An 18,441-nucleotide genomic window follows, 5' to 3' on the forward strand; every position below is an offset into this window, starting at 1 on the left:
GATATAAAATTTTGAGTGCAACTACTTTGGGGAAAAGGTTACGTGCCTTCTACTATGCTTGTGATTATGTATTATATTGCGATGTTCAAAGTAGACGATGTAAATCCATAATGCTGCAGATTTGTTGGTTCGAAGCCACATCAGAACAATATTTATTAGATTTCTGGCTTAATAAAATAGAAATCAATGTGATTATCTTGTTGAAGAACAATCTAAAAATTTTCAAATTTTAAGATTATGCTCTTAACGAGAATGATTGAAGTATAGTCATGACATTGTTATATGTTTATTTTTTTTATCGGTGGAATACACTTTCTAAATATAGTGTAATCTCGGCTCCGGAAGCTTGCAAGAACTAACCCCAATAAACTGATAAATTGTTTGGCTAGATTAGAGTCATCTGTGTTTCAGTTCATAGGAAATATTGTCTTTCCCACTTGCTGTGCATTTTTAGCCTGAGAGAATAACAAATAGTAGAAATTTGGTCTGGGATTATGACCAAAATATTTTTATTTTTATTTTTATCTTTTCGGAAGGTGGAAAGACCAGGATTGTAGTTTTTGGAACATGATACGATCAATTTGCCTCTATATTTTGTATGTGCGTGCTGATAACAATATTGTGCATGGGAAAATACCGACGTGTCAACCTGTCATATCAGCAATTTGAGCAAAATTTTGTCAAAAATAGAAGTTAGTTTACTAAAACAAAACATTGAAAATCTAATGGATCAAAACCAAAAAACGAAAAAGTTAATGTAAAAAAAAATCATTTTCCAAAAATTTTCATATATTTACTTAAATATCTCTAAATTATATACTTCAAAATAATAATAATATATTATAAAAATAATAAATAATACAAAGTTAGAGTATTAAGTTATAAAAATGCCATTTTTGACAATGGAAACACATAGTTAAAAAACATGATATTTTACGTTTACAACAATAAATTTCCATCTAAAAATAATGAAAATATTATTTAATTTATTTTGAAATAAACCAAACATTAATTATTTGTTGATACCAGTTTGCGTGCTTAGATTAATGGCATTAATTGGCCATATAGAAAATGGAGGGCATTTTAATTTGGGGAAGTATGAAGACTAATGTGTTTGAGCCGGTAAGGGTAACGATTTTTCTTAATTTCTTTTCTTCAATTGTATTTTTCGTTGAAGAATACATAGTATAAACTGGAATTAAGAAATATTGTCATATAAATTTCAATTTGAGTGCTGATTGAAAATTCTGAGTTCAACTACTTTGGGAAAAAGGTTATGGCCCTTCTACTATTCTTGTGATTATGTACTATGCTATGATGTTCAAAGTAGACGATATAAAACCATAATGCTGCAAATTCGTTGGTTCCAAGCACCACAAGAAAATATGTGTTTAACGACAGAAAATATAAAGGTTGTCACTAATTTATGACTGAAATAAAAAATTTGTCGGAGATAGTATTTATCGACGAAAATATATTTGTTGTCGCAGATAGCGACAGATTTAAAACTTTTGTCGCAACATAACGACAGAAATATCATATCAGTCGTTTATATATGACATATTTTAGTGTGTAATTGTTTAGTCATAATTTAACGACTGAAAATATGTGTTGTCGCTAAATTAATGACGACATATTAAATTTTGTCGGTATATACGACGGAATATTTGTACATTGTCGTTAAGAAATGACAGATAATTAATATACGTCATTATTGAACGACAAGATATTAACTTCCGTCGTTCAATGAAAATATTAAGCTAATTTGCAATTCCCACTCTTTCTTCGCGCCTTTGTTTTACGCTGCTTTTCATAGAATGAGGATTTCATTATCTCCTTCCACCTCGTGTTAACATCTCGCTCTTCTCAGCTCTCTCAGGTATGTTTTTACATTACTCTCGTGCTTCCTTTATACTTTGAATTTACAAAATTTTGGTTTGAGGAAACAAAATTTGCCCCCAAATTTTAGGGCTATCTTCGCCGCAGAACCGACGCTGGCTTAGAAGCATCATTGGTTGTCTCTCCTGCTACCTTGCAAATAGACCGGTACTTACAAGTTTTTTATTTAAGTTTACATATTCATTCATTCTTCCCCCGAATTCTAGGTATTTCTCCGCCCGCCCACGCCGCCGCGCCTCCTCTGTCACCGAACAAAACCTTGTTCTTAAAATTATTTTCATTCAGGTTAACAGATCCATTTTTCTTAAAATTTTAGGTTCTTCACTGCCACCCACGCAGGTCACTGCCGAGAAGCCCGACCATCCTCCGTCTACCCTTGCGTTCGCTACTTAAGGTTTTTTTTTTTTTTTGGTTCTAAAAATTCATAGGATTTAGATATAAATGATTTTTTCTGAAAAAAAGAATGATAAAATATTTTGTTATAAAATGCTAAAATGGGGTTTTCTAATTATCGTGTGAAATTTGAACAAAATTTCGAGAGTTATATATATATAATAATATATATATATTATATTCATCTAAATTGTTTTTTTATAAAAAAAAATGTTTAATCCTAATGGTTAAAAAAAATCTTTTAATTAGCGGTATTTGGTGATCTCCATCAAATTCCTAGTAGTCAGAAGCTTATGTTACAATATATAGCTTCAAAATTAGTTGGTCCGGTGATAAATAAAGTTGAAAATATTAATTAATAATAGAATAAATGTAATTTGTCAATTTTTACAACAGTTTGCATGAAAACACGATAGAATTTATCAATTGAAACCTGAAAATAACATGCTATGTGTTTACTTGCTGTTTACTGGATGACAATGTTTTGTAGTTATTGGTAAAGTTTGATTATGTGCGAGTGATTACTGGATGAAAGTAACACTTCTTAATATTAATGTTAGAGTTTTTTAGTACTTGAGTTGTCTCATTTATTATTATTTGGTGTTTTATTTTTTTATTAGTGAGTTGTTCTCTTGATAATTTTATGTAGATGTTTTATATATTATGTAAAAATTGTAAATAATGATTTTGCAATTGTGTTAGGCATTTTAATTTAACCATGGACGATACAAGATCTTGGATGTACCGTAGGTTGGAAAATGGGTTCGTAACTAATGAGTTCTTTAATGGTGTTGAAGAATTTGTGAATTTTGCTAAGATGCATCCTGAAATAATGTGTGGTCAAACAATGCGTTGCCCTTGTAATCACCGAAAATGTAGAAACAGAGCTTATCATGATGAAGACGAAGTCAAATTACATCTATGTAGATATGGCTTCGTACCTGACTATTATCGTTGGCACCATCATGGTGAAACCTATATAACTCCAGAAGTTGAACATTGGGTTGGTTCGTCGTCATCGACACAAGTTGAGAATGTTGATAATATGCAGAATATGGTTCACAATATTTACAACTCTATTAACATAGAAGATGAGCCCCAAAGTCCAAATCAAACTGCCAAAAGCCTATATGAAATGCTTAGGGCCTCCGAGACCGAGATTTGGGATGGTAATCCAAATGGTCATTCACAGTTGTCAGTCGTTGCTAGATTGTTGAACATGAAGGTTGAACATCACATTTCTGAAAGATGCTATGATGATTTGTGTCAACTTATTTCTGAACTGCTCCCGACAGAAAATTGTATGACAAATAGTTTTTATGACACGAAAAAATTAATAAAAGGTTTAGGCTTGCCGGTTGAAAAGATTGACTGTTGTAGCAACAATTGCATGATTTATTGGAAATATGACTTTGATTTACAAGAATGTAGGTTTTGCGGGCATCCACGTTACAAACCTAATTCACGCCGAGCGGGTAAGAAAAAAAATGTTCCATGGAAGAGAATGTATTATTTTCCTCTAACTCCACGTTTGCAAAGGTTGTACGCATCTGTAGAGACAGCGAATCATATGCGTTAGCATGGTGACCATGTACAGGATGGAGACACAATGTGTCACCCATCTGATTCACCTGCGTGGAAGAATTTTGACACAACACATCCAGATTTTGCAGCTGAGGTTAGAAATGTCAGACTTGGACTTTCAGCTGATGGGTTTCAACCATTCGGGCAGTCAGGACAACAATATTCATCATGGCCAATTATATTAACACCTTATAATTTACCTCCATGGATGTGCATGAAAGATGAATACATGTTTCTGACGGTTATAGCTCCCGGACCCAGAAATCCTAAGGAGAGTTAGATGTGTTCTTGCAACCTCTTATCGCTGAATTAAATGAACTTTGGTTAGTTGGGAAAAAGACGTACGATGTTCACTCGAAAACAAATTTTAGTATGCGTGCCTCTTTGTTATGGACAATTAGTGATTTTCCTGCATATGCAATGTTATTTGGATGGAGTACCGCTGGTAAACTGGCATGTCCTTATTGTATGGAAGACTCTGATGCTTTCACATTGCCGCATGGTGGTAAACAATCATGGTTCGATAACCATCGTAAGTTTTTACCAATTGATCATAATTTCAGACGAAATATTAAATGGTTCAAGAAAAATCACCAAGTGAAAAAACCTCCTCCACATATCAAATCAGGGGATGAAATTATTGAAGAACTCGAAAGTTACGGGTTTCGTAGTGTGACTGAACCTGGGGCTACTGAAGTGAACTCAGAAATTGTAAGACGGTGTAAATGTGGTTGGAGAAAGCGCAGTATCTTTTGGGAATTGCCGTATTGGAGAACAAATCTGATTAGACACAATCTAGATGTTATGCACATTGAGAAAAATGTATTTGATAACATTTTTAACACCGTTCTTAATGCCGGACAAAAGATAACGCAAAATCGAGAGAAGATCTCAAAGAATTTTGCAACAGGCCAGAACTACATCGAGATGATATATCTAAAACTTATCCTAAAGCTTGTTATACATTAGATAAGCAGAACAAAGTAGTATTGTTCAACTGGTTGAAAAATTTGAAGTTCTCCGATGGATATGCGTCTAAGATGTCAAGATGTGTCGACATGGCAAAATTGAAGATGTTTGGAATGAAAAGTCACGATTGTCACGTGTTCATGCAAAGATTAATCCCAATTGCTTTCAGGGAATTGCTTCCAAATAATGTGTGGCAAGCTTTAACAGAGTTAAGTTTTTTCTTCAAGGACATTACATCAAGAACGATAAAATACTCTGACATGCTTCGTTTGGAAAACGATATTCCTGTGATACTTTGCAAGCTAGAAAGAATATTTCCTCCGAGTTTCTTCGATTCCATGGAGCATCTTCCTGTGCACCTAGCTTATGAAGCTAGAATTGCTGGCCCTGTTCAATATCGATGGATGTATCCTTTTGAGAGATTTTTGAGAAGGTTGAAAAACAATGTTCGTAACAAGGCAAGAGTTGAGGGATCAATTTGTAATGCATATATTGTTGAAGAGGCGTCATATTTTTGTACTCACTACTTTAGGGAAAGTGTCAAGACCCGTTTGAGGAAACAACCACGTAACGATGAAGGGAATAATTTACATGATGGAGAGGTTTCCAATATTTCTATATTTAATTTCAATGGTCGACCAATGGGTGCTTTTAAGTGCAGACGATTGGACGACACAGAGTACCATGCAGCACATACGTACATACTACTGAACTGTGAAGAGGTTAAACCGTATGTCAGGTAAAAATTAAGTCTGTTGATATTGTGTTCTTGTTGTTTTTATAAATGTTAGATTTGTTGATGATTTTTTTCAATTAATGCAGCATTTTCGAGTCTGAGTTACAATTGAATAATCCATCCATTAACTCACGTGAGATGGATTCAAGAATACAAAGAGAATTTGCCATATGGTTTCAAAAATACGTAATATACATATCTTTCTCTAATGTAACTATGAAATAGTATTTATCATTTTAAAATATATTTGATTTAAATTTTTTTACCTGCACAGGTACAACAACCGTGAGCAAATGTTGCAGACAAATGTCTAGAAAACATTGCATTTGGTCCATTACGTAAAATTAAATCATACAATGGATATTTTGTCAATGGTTTCAGATTCCACAATGTACGCCACGGTGCAACAAGGTCGACTAGTAATTCTGGAGTTACTGTGAAGGGTGCAGGCAACACAAACAATGATATAAGTTACCACGGTAATGTAGAAGAGATAATCGAAGTGGAATATCCGGGGTTACCTATAAAGCGCATTGCCTTGTTCAAATGTTCATGGTTCGACCCAACACCAAAAACTGGGACAAGACATCATCCTAAATACCAATTATTTGATGTAAACAATAAAAAGAGACTGAACATCTATGAACCTTTCATATTTGCTGTCCAAGCTGCTCAAGTTTTTTATGCTACCTACCCGAACCTCAAAAGGTCAGGAGATGAATGGTTGGCAGTGTGTAAGATGCAAGCAAGATCATATATTCAAGCACCTCTGCCCAGTGCGGTATCGTCTGCAGATAATGAAGCTTTCCAAAATGAGGAAATTGGACAGCATATCATCGATGTGGAGGATATAACCACATCTCATACGCTGATAGATGTTGAAATCTTGTATGAGGAAATAGATGAATTAGATGAGTTTGATGAAAATGAATTGGAAAATGTTATCTCATCTGGAAACGAAGATAGTGAAACTGATGATGCATACTCCGAGGATGATGCTTTACTTTGATAAAAGCATTAAGTATTTATGATTACGAATGTCTCGTTCACATATACTCGGAAAACTTGTTTATGGATGTCAATATTTATATTTTGTTAGAATGTGTTTTAATATTAATACAATGCATGATGATAGTATTTATATATGAATTTGTATTTGTTAATCTTGAAAATTAGCTCAGATGGCTGCAGAAAGTTCTCATGATTCTAGGATATTGATTGTTGCCTCAGGTGGCAAGTAAGTCATATTGTGTTCACATTTATTCAATAAGTTGTTTGCTCGCTATTTTATATAATTAATATTATTAATTGATCGATGTAATGTAGGTTTTTACCAGAGAGCCATGCTGTATCGGCTTTTATCACCGATAAATTTGCTGAGAAACAGTGCGTAGGGGGTCTCACATGCCGATATGTGGATGCTGCGACAAAGGCATATTACTGGGGGGAGTTTGTGGTACGATTATAAACATCTTACCTATTTAATAATAGTTAAACCCATTAGGAAAACCATCATGGTCAATTTAATAATTGACTTAAATACGCATTATCGAATTTGTAAAATAAGCATCACAAGAATCTTTTTTAATCTACAGATTTTTTTTTATGATTTTGCATTCTTCTGAATGGTTTACTGTGTCATTATTTTGTTACTTGCTTTTTGGTTATTATTTGATGTGATTATGCCAAATATTTACCTAGTTATTCTTTAGCATCTCATTCTGTTTTTTGTTTGTTTGTGAATGTTTTAGGAATACATGAATAAAATATATATTGTTGTGAATTCAACACCGAGGTATCATTGCACACTTTTCAATTTGGTTTTTGCGTATTTTATGTAAGCATATTGAATTTTTATGCCAGTGAGGAATATCTAGCAGTAGACATTGTATTATTCATTTAATTGCTAATCTTATTAGGATAAATTACTTGAAAAGAATATATGTTGCCTTCAAATTACTAAATAAATTTTTATGCGAATAAATAATATATCTTTGAAATGCAGAAAACGTATCGTTGGCGTCCAGACCATGACGCTCATATTAGGGCGACATGAAAAAAACTTACAGCTGAGCAATATAGGAAAACACTATGCAACTGGCGTACAAAGGCTAAACTTCCACTTGGGGTGAATCTTGAAGTTTGGAACAAGTGGAAGGATATCTGGAGTTCCTCTGTGTGGCAGAATAAGTCTGAAAAAGCAAAAAAAAATAGAAATACAGAGCCTGAAGGGCCTGGCACCGGAGTGGTTAAACATATTGGAGGTTCTCTTTGCTTTATCGAGCATTCCATTAAAATGGTAAGTTGAAATTTATGTCATAATATATCAATAAATAATACACATAATATTTTCTAACCACCGTTAATTTTGAAGTGCGAGGAGTTGGGCTGCGATGCAAGTGCTTATGAGTTATTCAAAAAATTGCATCAGAAAAAAGATGGCACGTGGGTTGATGCTAGGTCTAAGGCTGTCGATGTGAGTTTTATAAATAGTAAAGTTTGTTGAATTATGCATTTTATCTACGACCGATGTAATTGTTGTAAATCGATTAACCTCTCTTTGTTATATTCTAGGACGAGATGAATGTTCGGTTTCTTGAAGCATCACAACCAGATGCTGATGACAGTGGGTCAGTACAAAACCCAACCTTTGAGGTTCAAAATGAAATGTACATACTGGCTGTTGGTGGGGTGAGAAAGAAAAGATTGTACGGTATTGGTTCGCAAGCTAAAGTGTTGTATCCTGAAGCTATGTCGGGACGTGCTACACGCACACGTACTAACTCATCAATGGATGTGGCTGCCGCTAAAGCTGAGGCTGCTGCTGCGAATTCTAGAGTTCAGGAACTTACAAAGTAGTTGACTACTTTGCAGCAACAAGTTCGTTATTTGATGGAGCATGCACTTATTGATCCCAATTCCGCCCCCTTTTCGAGTGCGCGTGAATACGACGATGATAGCACGCAGCCATAGTCCTCTTAGATATGTCGTTGCTGGAATTTTTTGTAAGTATTTAAGTTACGTTGTGTGACACGGTACTGTTTTCATGTTTTGTGAATTAATGATCATAAATATATTTTGCAATGTGGCCACAGTACTTTGTAAGTAAGAATGGTTGTTGTCTTGATATTTTGGAGCTACTGATAGATATTTTGTTATTTGAATGGTTTTGTGGTATGATAGTTTTCATATTTGGAATGATCATCTGTTGTTTTGTTGAATATTTTGATTGTATTGGCTGGGATATGTAGTGGTGGGTGGGGGTTGGGGTTTTCGATATTTAGCGACGGAATTTTACAAATTCTGTCCCTATATTTAGGGACAACAGTTTAACTAACGTCGCAATGTTAGTGACGGAATTTACCAATTTGTCGTTAAATTCAACGACAATTATTTATATTACGTCGTAAAATCAGTGACATTTAATTCTGTCATTAAAGTTAGTGACAAAACATTACTTCTGTCGTTGAAATTAGTGACAGAAAATAATATCTGTCACTGATCTATAGCGACAAAATTTAAAATTCTGTCGTAAACAGCGACATAATTGTATTTTCTGTCGTTAAGCAATCCGCGACACTTAATTCTTTGACGAGCACTTATCCGTCGTATTTCTGTCGTTAAGTGAGTTTGACGACTGAATACCGACAGAAAAAAGCGTCGTTAGTCTCGTTTTTTCTTGTAGTGAAGCCACGTCATGACAATATTTATTAGATTTTTAGCTTAATAAAATGGAAATCAATGTGATTATCTTGTTGAAAAACATACTGAAATTATTCACTTTAAGATTTTGTTGTTAACGAGAATATAAAAAACTGGAAATTTTCTATGGGATTATGACCACAATATTTTTTTTCATCGTTTGAGACTTTGGAAATAACTGGATTGTGGATTTTGGAAAATGATACAATCAATTTGCCTCTAGATTCTCTACGTGCGTATTGATAACAATATTATGTACCGGAAAATTCTTACGTGTCAAGCTGTCATATCAGCAATTAGAATAAACTTTAACGAAATTAAAAGTTAGTGTACCAAATTAAACATTGAAAATCTAATGGACAAAACAAAAAATAGACAAGTCAATGAACAAAAAAGTATTTTCCTAAATTTTTCATATTTTTACCTAAATATTACTAAGTTTTATACTTAAAAATAATAATATATCATAAAAATAATAAATAATGCAAAATTAGAGTATTAAGTGATAAATACCATTTTTTACGATGCAAACATATGGTTAAAAAACATGATATTTTACGTTTACAATTCCATCTAAAAATAATTAAAATATTGGTTAATTTATTTTCGCTTAAACCAAACATTAATTATTATTTGTTGATACCAGTTCGCATGCTTATATTGCCGACATTGGGCCATATAAAAAATGGATGACGTTTTAATTTGGGAAAGTATGAAGAGCAATATGTTTGAGGTACTGGTAAAAGTTTTTCTTAATTTCTTTTCTTCAATGGATATTTTCGTTGCAGAATATACAGTATAAACTAGAATTAAGAAATGTTGTCATATATATTTCAATTTGAGGATTGATGTTAAATTTTGAGTTCAATTACTTTGGGGAAAAGGTTACGTGCCTTCTATTATGTTTGTGATTATGTATTATACTGCAATGTTCAATGTAGACGATGTAAAACCACAATGTTGTAGATTTGTTGGTTTGAAGCCACGTCAAGACAATATTTATTAAATTTCTGGCTTATTAAAATGGAAATCGATGTGATTATCTTATTGAAGCTCATACTAAAACTTTTCACATTTTAAGATTTTGCTCTTAACGAGAATGATTGAATTATAGTCATGATGTTGTCATCTATTTATTTTTTATTGGTGAAATACACTATTTAAATATAGTGGACTCTCGGATCCGAAACCTTGCAAGAACTAACCCCAATATACTGATAAATTGTTTGGGTATATTAGGATGATATGTGTTTCAGTTCATAGGAAATATTTTCTTTCCCGATTGTTGCCCATTTTTTGCCCGAGAAAATACCAAGAAGTGGAAATGTGCTCTTGGATTATGACCACAATATTTTTTCATCGTCTGGGTTGGTGGAAATACCAAGATTGTGGTTTTGGGAACATGATACAATTAATTTGCCTTTAAATTCTGTTAGTGCGTGCTGATAATAATATTGTGCACGGGCAAATGCAGACGTGTCAAGCTACTAAATCAGCAATTAGACAAAAATTATTTAAAATTAAAAGTTAGTGTATCAAAACCAAACATTGAAAATCTAATGGAGAAAAGCCAAAAAATGGAAAAGTTAATTAACCAAAAAGAAAAAGCATTTTCCTAAATTTTTCATATATTTACTTAAATATCACTAAATTTTATACTTAAAAATAATAATATATCGTAAAACTAATAAATAATACAAAGTTAAAGTATTAAGTGATAAGTACCATTTTTAACAATGCAAACATATGGTTAATAATAGGGTAAATTATTTTAAAATCCCCAAACCCAAACATTTCTTTCTTTTAACTTCCTACACTCAAATTTCTTTGTTTCAACTCCCTAGTGGTCCCCAAATTTGTCTTAAAAAAGTGTTTACCAATTAATCCTTTGTACGTGGCATTGTTTACCTATCGAACCAGTTCAGGCGAAGCAGAACTATCGGTTACGCAAGGTTTCCAGCCGATATACTCTGGATTATGGTCCAACATGCTTCCGTAAGATGAATTAAATTCAAAAACCTCTTTGACCATTGTGTCGTCGGGTCATACCTGCTGAGTTTTACGAAGTGCTCCTCACACTCCAACCACGCAGTCGCAACAGATGGTTTCTGCACAAGCTCCTTCAACGACACCCAACACAGCCTTAATTCGTTTTCTACCTTAAGGCGTATGGTATATGAATTTAATTATAAAATATGAGCATGAAAGAACAAGAGACTTTAGAAAAATTATTCAGAAATTATATTATTACATAAATCAACTCCTTTGAAAAGGAGAAGACAACTTGTTTAACTACTCATAGTAGCCTTGTTCTTGAAATACATAAAAGGAAAATTTAATACAATAGAGAGAGAAATATTACAACAATTTATTTGTAAGAAAACTGAAGGAAATGATCGATGTCTTCAGCTTCCTTGAACGCTTGTATTTATAGCTGAGGTTCCACTCGTTTCACCGAGAAACTTCAGAGAATCTTATAGCTGTTTGTCTTGTCCTTCTATGCCATTATTAATGGCATCTTTAGCTAGTGGATGATTCACCCGTTATTCACCTTGTCCTGTTATGCCATTATTGATGGCATCGTTTGTTGGTGGAGGAGTCACATTTCGTCCTATTTCTTTTGGCTCTATCCTCCTCACATGTATTCTTTATTGTTGTCGGGGCATCTTCTGCTTTTGCAGTGGTCCCCTGAAAAAATGCATCTTTGGTGGTCTCTGTCCACCTTTGCTTGTCTCGGAAAAATCTTTTCGATCCGTTCGGGGTCTGAATGTTTTTCCGAACTCTGGCTCCTTCTTATCAGGACATTCTGGGCAGATAACCTCTGACCATCTTCCTATGTGAGCCATGTTACAAAATTTTCGGCAAGTTTCTTTACTCCCCGGCAGCTTGTTGTTCCACAAAAAGTTTCTCTTCTTTTCAAAGAGTTCTTCCGCGAAAGCCGTAGTTTTTCCTGTCATTGTATTTAACAGGAACGATCCATTCACAGAATTCTGGTAGAATTTGAACGGAAATTTGACTTTGTCCATCTCGGTGAGACAGAACCAAATACCCCATGCCCTTCTGGTTCAGATTTCATTTTCTCCAAAAGTGGACACCAAGGGTATTTCTTCAACTTTAGGATCCTTGATAAATTTATGGCCCGTCATATCAAGTCTCCTTAGCTTGATGAAATGAAAGTGTTCGTGTGATCCTTTCCCTGTTGGACTGCTTCCTGGATCCATTTTGGTAACTGTGATATCTCCGGGAAGCTTGGTGACGTTGTATAAACTGAGGCCAAAGCCCCAAATTCATACCAGAGCTTTACATCCTTAGGATTGACATTGTTTTTTAGCCAAACCCTTGGATATATTCCTGCAACATCAACCCTGCAAATGTTCGGGTTGATTTCACTCCTTGTCTTCAATTTATCCCATTTCTGTTGATAAACCTGGAATGGAGAAATAATAGCTGGATTAGTATCAATCTTAGATTTACCCTTGTCAGTATTGGGCCTAAGATTGATCTCTTCCTCTTTTACCCCAGAGGCGGAGGGTTGACTTGATGAGTTTTTCTCATCAATTGTTGCTTCATCCAATTCATCAAAAGCTGATTATAGATTAGCACTTGTTTCTTGGGTTTTGGAATCCTCAACCTTTTGTTCTACAACTAGTGGCTGTATTTTTTCTTCTTGTAAAACCAATGGTTTTAACATTTCCTGTTTATGAGAAACCAATGGTTTCTCTATAGCCTTAACAATTGGCCCTTGAATAGCAGCCCATAGTTGAGTTTGAGCTTGCATACATCCAGTAATTTGATTAGATACTTTGATCCGATCAGCTTGTTGTAACCTGCCAGCCATTTCAGCATTAATGACTAACTGGTTGAACTCGGTTTGAAGCAACCCAAGTTGTTCCCTGAGATGCCTCTGCATTTTCATGATGGAATCCACGTCACTGCCTTCCATCTCTTGTTAAGAAATCTGCAAGAATATTTTCATGAGATTTAATAATAACAATATCAAAAATATAATTTTGACATAATGCTTTCCATCTTAATAACCTAGCTTTCTCAGGTTTAGATTCAATCTTATTTCTTAAGAATGCTTTTACCTGGGTGTTATCAACCTTCAGCGTGAATTTTTTAGCAAGTAAAAATAATGGCCATTTTTCAAAAGCCCTTTTAATTGCATAAAATTCCTTCTCGTTGATATGCCCTCTGATGGCCTTAGATTCTGAAAAAATACCGCTACAGTATCTGCATGGTATTTCTCCATCCGGGGTGATCTTGGTAAGGACTGCTGCCCACCATTCGTCACTGGCATCCGTGAATAACACCAGATCATCTTCATCTACGGGTATAGCCATTTTTGGGAGATTCTTACATATCTCCTTTAATTGGTTTACCCCTTTAGTATGGTCATCGGTCCATATAAACCTGGCATCCTTTTTTAACAAAGGACTGAACACCTTTCTGTACATTGCTAGGTTGTTTATGAACATTCCTGAAAAAATTAACTACTCCTAGAAAACTCTGGAGTTTTTTTACATCTTTGAGTTTATCTGGAAAATTCTTTACCTTTTCCACAATATGTGGTTGTAGAATTATTCCAGTTTCTTCAATCTCAATACCAAGGAATTCAATTTTCCTTGTTGCTATGACTGCTTTCTTTTCAGATAAAACCAGCACTTCTTGTTTACAAATTTTAGAGAAAATCTCTAGGTGTTTAACGTATTCGTCTATGTTTTTTGATGCTATAAGAATATCATCAATATAAACAAACATAAAGTTGAAATAATCTTTAAAAAGGTTATCCATATTTCTTTGAAATATCTGGGGTGCATTAGCCAATCCTATAGGCATAACTTCCCAAATATAGTGTCCTTGTAGAGTAGAGAAGGTTGTGAATTTCTTACTGGCTTCTTTCATTCGAATCTGGTAAAATCCAAACTTACAATCAAATTTTGAGAGCACTCTAGCATTTTGTACACATCTAATTAGGTGTTCTCTACTTGGTATAAAGTACCCATCAAACTCCAGGATTTTATTAATACCTTGGTAGTAATAACTAACCTGGGTTTCCCTCTTTTTATTTCACCATGATTTCTGACCAGAAAACCTGAGCTGCTATATGGTGAAACTCTTTCTTTGATTAGACCAAGGTCCAAATGTTCCTTGATAATCATTCTCATATCCCTTTGATCTGTTATGTTCATCGGGATAGGCTTATATCTGACGAATTCATACTCTTTGCCTTCTTTTAGAGTAAGACTCGCTTTGAGTTGATTTCTATCCTACCATGCCAAAGGATGCTCGTTGTAACTTTCTTTGAGCCTCTTTTTGACATCTTTAAGGGATACCTTATTTTCTAACTCTATATCTCTGTGATGTAGAGTTACCTTGAGAAGCTCCATATCTTTTGTTTGCAGTTCTTGTTCTGTTGTTATTTTCAACATGGTTTCTCCAAACCTTCTTGGATCTTTCATTTTTGGGTGAAAAAGTTGTCCTTTATCACCATGCTGGCTGCGTAATATTATTGGCAATTGTCGATAAAAAGCAACTTTGAGTCTTTGAACGATAATTTTATGATCACAAATTGTATTGAACATAAGTCTTCTTGACTCATTGTCTTGTGTGTACTTCTTAAACATTTGTAAGAAGTTATTTTCTAACAGGATATCAGCTCCTGTATCATGGAAATAGATTGGTGGTGTCTTTAACTTGTACCAAGGTGTTTGACCTGCTCCTCTCATAAGGATTTCTGCTTGTTTTATTCCTTTGCAAAGAATTAAAATTCTTCGAGAGAAATCTCGTCCAGCAATTTTTGGCAATTATTTTTCACATTCTTCAGGGAAGACTCCTTTTTTTGCTGTACAAATTCCTGCTCCCAAGTCAATATAAGCTGCAAAGTATTCAGCCTTATATTGTTCATACAACATCCATATCGGAATGTATATGGAGAAAGGACTTGTTGTCATATTTTAAAGGGATTACTAAATGGCCCCGCCATTTTTAATAGACTCTGTTGTAACTCAGTAATCCGATTAAGAATATTTACCTTTAGTTTTCCTAAGGCCTCAAAAGGTAGAGTATGTTTGCTCATTTCTACTTCTTCAATGCGTTCTAGTAAATCATGTTCATGACTTATTAATTTCAACAGTTGCTTCTTCCTCTGTTTGTAAACAGATTTTTCGAATCTGATTAAGGGATTGCCCATTATCCAATTCTCTTGGTTTTCCATCTCGTAGAATTCTTATTGAATCCTCCAAGTCTTTTCTTTTGCCATGAACTCTATTCCTTTTTCAAGGCGTTTCCATGGTTTATGGTCCTCCAGAAATTCTAGGCCAAGAATGAGCTAATCCACTTATTTTCCTGGAATTCCACAGATTTTGAACTTCCAATTCTCCAATATTTATCACTCCTTGGTAAGTTCCTTTTTCCTGTTGTTCCAAATATTAAATCGAGTTACAAGGGAACTGGTTCCGATGACTTGTAATTTCGAATACTATTTTCACTTCTTTCCATCCTTTTGGAGATCTAAGTTTTCCTATTATAGAAAACTCCTTTTCTTCTGGTGGAATTTCTTGAATAGGAGATTTGTCCCATCTCCTACTTGTCATTCGGTCTCCTTGGAAAGATAACCTTCGGGGTTCTATTTTAAGGTCTCTGTATAGAACCGGTCTGTCTTGAATTTGAATGTCTGTTTCCTGAATTAAAGGAAACTCGATCCTTTCCGGGTATATTGCTTGAGCAACTTTCCCAAAGATCTCTGGAATTTCAATGAACTCATTTCTAATAAATAATTCAGAATGATGAGTATTAGAAAGAGCATATAAAATTTGATACGTAATAGAATATGGCCTATTACCTTCCTTCATTAGTCTTTTTTCCTTGAAGTTTTGATGCAACGTCAAGGCTCGACTAAAATCTCTATCAGCTAAATTGTAGGCTATTCTTGGATAAATAACTCCCACAATTTTTCTTGCACACAAATTTCCCGAGATAGTTCCTAGAACCGCATCTTGTATATTCCCAATTATTTTATCGCATACTACGATATCTATGGGTGAATCTATTCCTTCTTTAAAAGTAGCTTTTATCATAATCTGGATTGCTCCAATATGAATCCAAGACATTGTCTTTGCTACTTCTGCTTTTAATTTTTGTAATTCATCTCTAATTTCTTCAAAGGGAATTAACTGCATCTCAATTTGATTACTGGTTAATTCTATAGGGATTGCCACTTCCCTTCTGGATACCTTATAAATCAAATTATGTCTTCTTTGTCTAAGCCCTAGGTTTCCTAAGACTCTTTCACCTTGTCCTGCCGAAAATCCTTGGTACTTTTGCAATGTTGGATTTTCTCTCATAATCCTTTGGACCATATTATGAGATATCGTGGTTTGACTAAAGAACCCAGTCAAACTTTCATGTGTTTCATGCCGAAACACTTCCTCTTTACTCTGATTCTGATTCTGATTCATCCTCAGAAACTTCTTGACTAAACAATATCTCTTCTTCGTATATGCTTTCATTTGAGGGGATATCCTCAAATTGATATACTTGGACTAGATCTTGAAAGAAGACTGCATCATCCATATCTGGTGTTACTTCAAAGAGTTTAACTCCTTTTTTCTCGTTTTCTGGACAATTTGTAGATATATGTCCTCTTGCTCCACATGTCCAGCAGTTGCAATCCTTGAAACTTTCACTTGCTCTTGTATGAATTCTTCTGAAAGTTCTTCTTGATGGTGTTCTTCCCCTGCTTTGTGATGAGCCTGTTGCTGGGGATGTTCTTGTAGGTCCACTTCTTCTACCCGATCTATAGGATCTGGCCTTTTATTTGGACCAAAATGTTCTTGGTTTTCAAGAACTTTTCATTCTTTTATTATAGGGATTATTTCTGAATTTCTTCCTTTTAAATCCCTGTGATCTGTTTCCAATGATCGTTGGAAGATCATTTTCTTTACAACATAAAGGTGTACGTTTATTTATACCCCTTATTTTCTTGTAGTTCTTCTGTAATGCTGCCATATGGCACTATTCTGCCAATTTTCCTTTCAAAAAGGAGGCGCGTCTTGCCAATGCATCAAGATTACCTGGAACGTATTCTTTAATCAGCATTTCTCTTCAGGAACTTGGCATTTTTGCAAAAAATAGCTGAATAGCTACATTTTCCTCGACTCCCGAATTCCATCTGTATTTAGTGAATAACATAATGTATTCATCAACTAAACAGATATCATGTAACTCGAGGCTATACAGAGCTTGAGTATATCTTCTCTTTTTTTCTGTATCTTGATTATTGAAATAGTCTACCCCTATGAATTGTGCTTTAAATAGGGTGGCCATTCTTCCTCCAATCTCGCTGAAGGATTCTCCTGCTAAGATTGATTCCTTAGTTTCTGGCATGGTCATCTTCCATGCGATCTTAACAGATCCCATTAGACTCATTTCTAGAATTTTAATGAATCCTTATTTATTGAGATCTAATGTCCCTGCTGCAATTCTCATAGCTGACGTCCAATCATCTATAAGATCTTCTCTGTTTTAGAAGTTTAGAACATCAAGGTTTAACATAACCCCATAAGGATGTATCGGGTCTAAAAAAGTTTTTCCATAAGGAGTTTGATGTAGTTGTATCTTACTCCTTCTTGATCTGGTTCCTGCTGGATGTGAATTTTCTCCAACTTGGAACTCACTATGTGGTTCTTCTGTTTTAATCACATATCTTGGGGGATTTCCTATGGGTTGTTCACCCTCAGGGGAATTCATTTTTAGATCTACTACTTTGAGATTCGCAAAAGAATCCGCAAGATCTTGTAGATCCTCGAGATTTAATCTCTCTAAAGTAGTTATCAGATAGTGTTTTTCTCTGATACTGCTTTTATAAGATTAATCATCATTTCATCATCAGTTAAAGGTTTTTGGACCATTTTGGTTTTACCTTTTTGATGTAACAAAGGTTCGGTACCAAACGAGAGTGGTAACCTTCCTCCTGTATTTTCTTTTCTAGAACCAGAAGTTTGTTCTAAATTTGTGATTTTAGTTTGAAGATCCTTTAGAGTTACAAGAATTTCTTCTTGTTTCTTAAGGATTCCTTCAATCTGCCGAGGTATTTCATACAACTGATTGCTGTAATATTGTACCGTCTTTTGAATTTCTCTAAGATCTCCGAAGAG

At 34.4% G+C, this 18,441-nt stretch overlaps 1 protein-coding gene and 1 long non-coding RNA gene across 2 annotated transcripts; both read left to right on the forward strand.

The window, feature by feature from the left end:
• The first annotated feature begins 1,639 nt into the window (after positions 1 to 1,639).
• Positions 1,640 to 2,299, forward strand: LOC140885547 (uncharacterized). The gene is made up of 3 exons (XR_012150997.1): positions 1,640 to 1,879; positions 1,970 to 2,046; positions 2,216 to 2,299. It is a non-coding gene; the product is annotated as an uncharacterized lncRNA (long non-coding RNA).
• A 711-nt stretch (positions 2,300 to 3,010) lies between these two features.
• LOC140879140 (uncharacterized) lies at positions 3,011 to 4,845 on the forward strand. The gene is made up of 2 exons (XM_073282800.1): positions 3,011 to 3,593; positions 4,205 to 4,845. Exons 1-2 carry the CDS (start codon positions 3,011 to 3,013, stop codon positions 4,843 to 4,845), a joined length of 1,224 nt encoding a protein of 407 aa, XP_073138901.1.
• Positions 4,846 to 18,441: the final 13,596 nt, after the last annotated feature.

This window comes from Henckelia pumila, chromosome 2 (genome assembly GCF_033568475.1).
Source record: "Henckelia pumila isolate YLH828 chromosome 2, ASM3356847v2, whole genome shotgun sequence".
NCBI lineage: Eukaryota > Viridiplantae > Streptophyta > Magnoliopsida > Lamiales > Gesneriaceae > Henckelia > Henckelia pumila.

Excerpts from the sequence above, each read along its gene's own strand:
- LOC140879140 (XM_073282800.1), top strand. The coding sequence starts at position 3,011 with ATGGACGATACAAGATCTTGGATGTACCGTAGGTTGGAAAATGGGTTC. Across the intron at positions 3,594-4,204 it reads ACTGCTCCCGACAGAAAATT|TTGGGAAAAAGACGTACGAT; the intron begins GTATGACAAATA and ends AACTTTGGTTAG.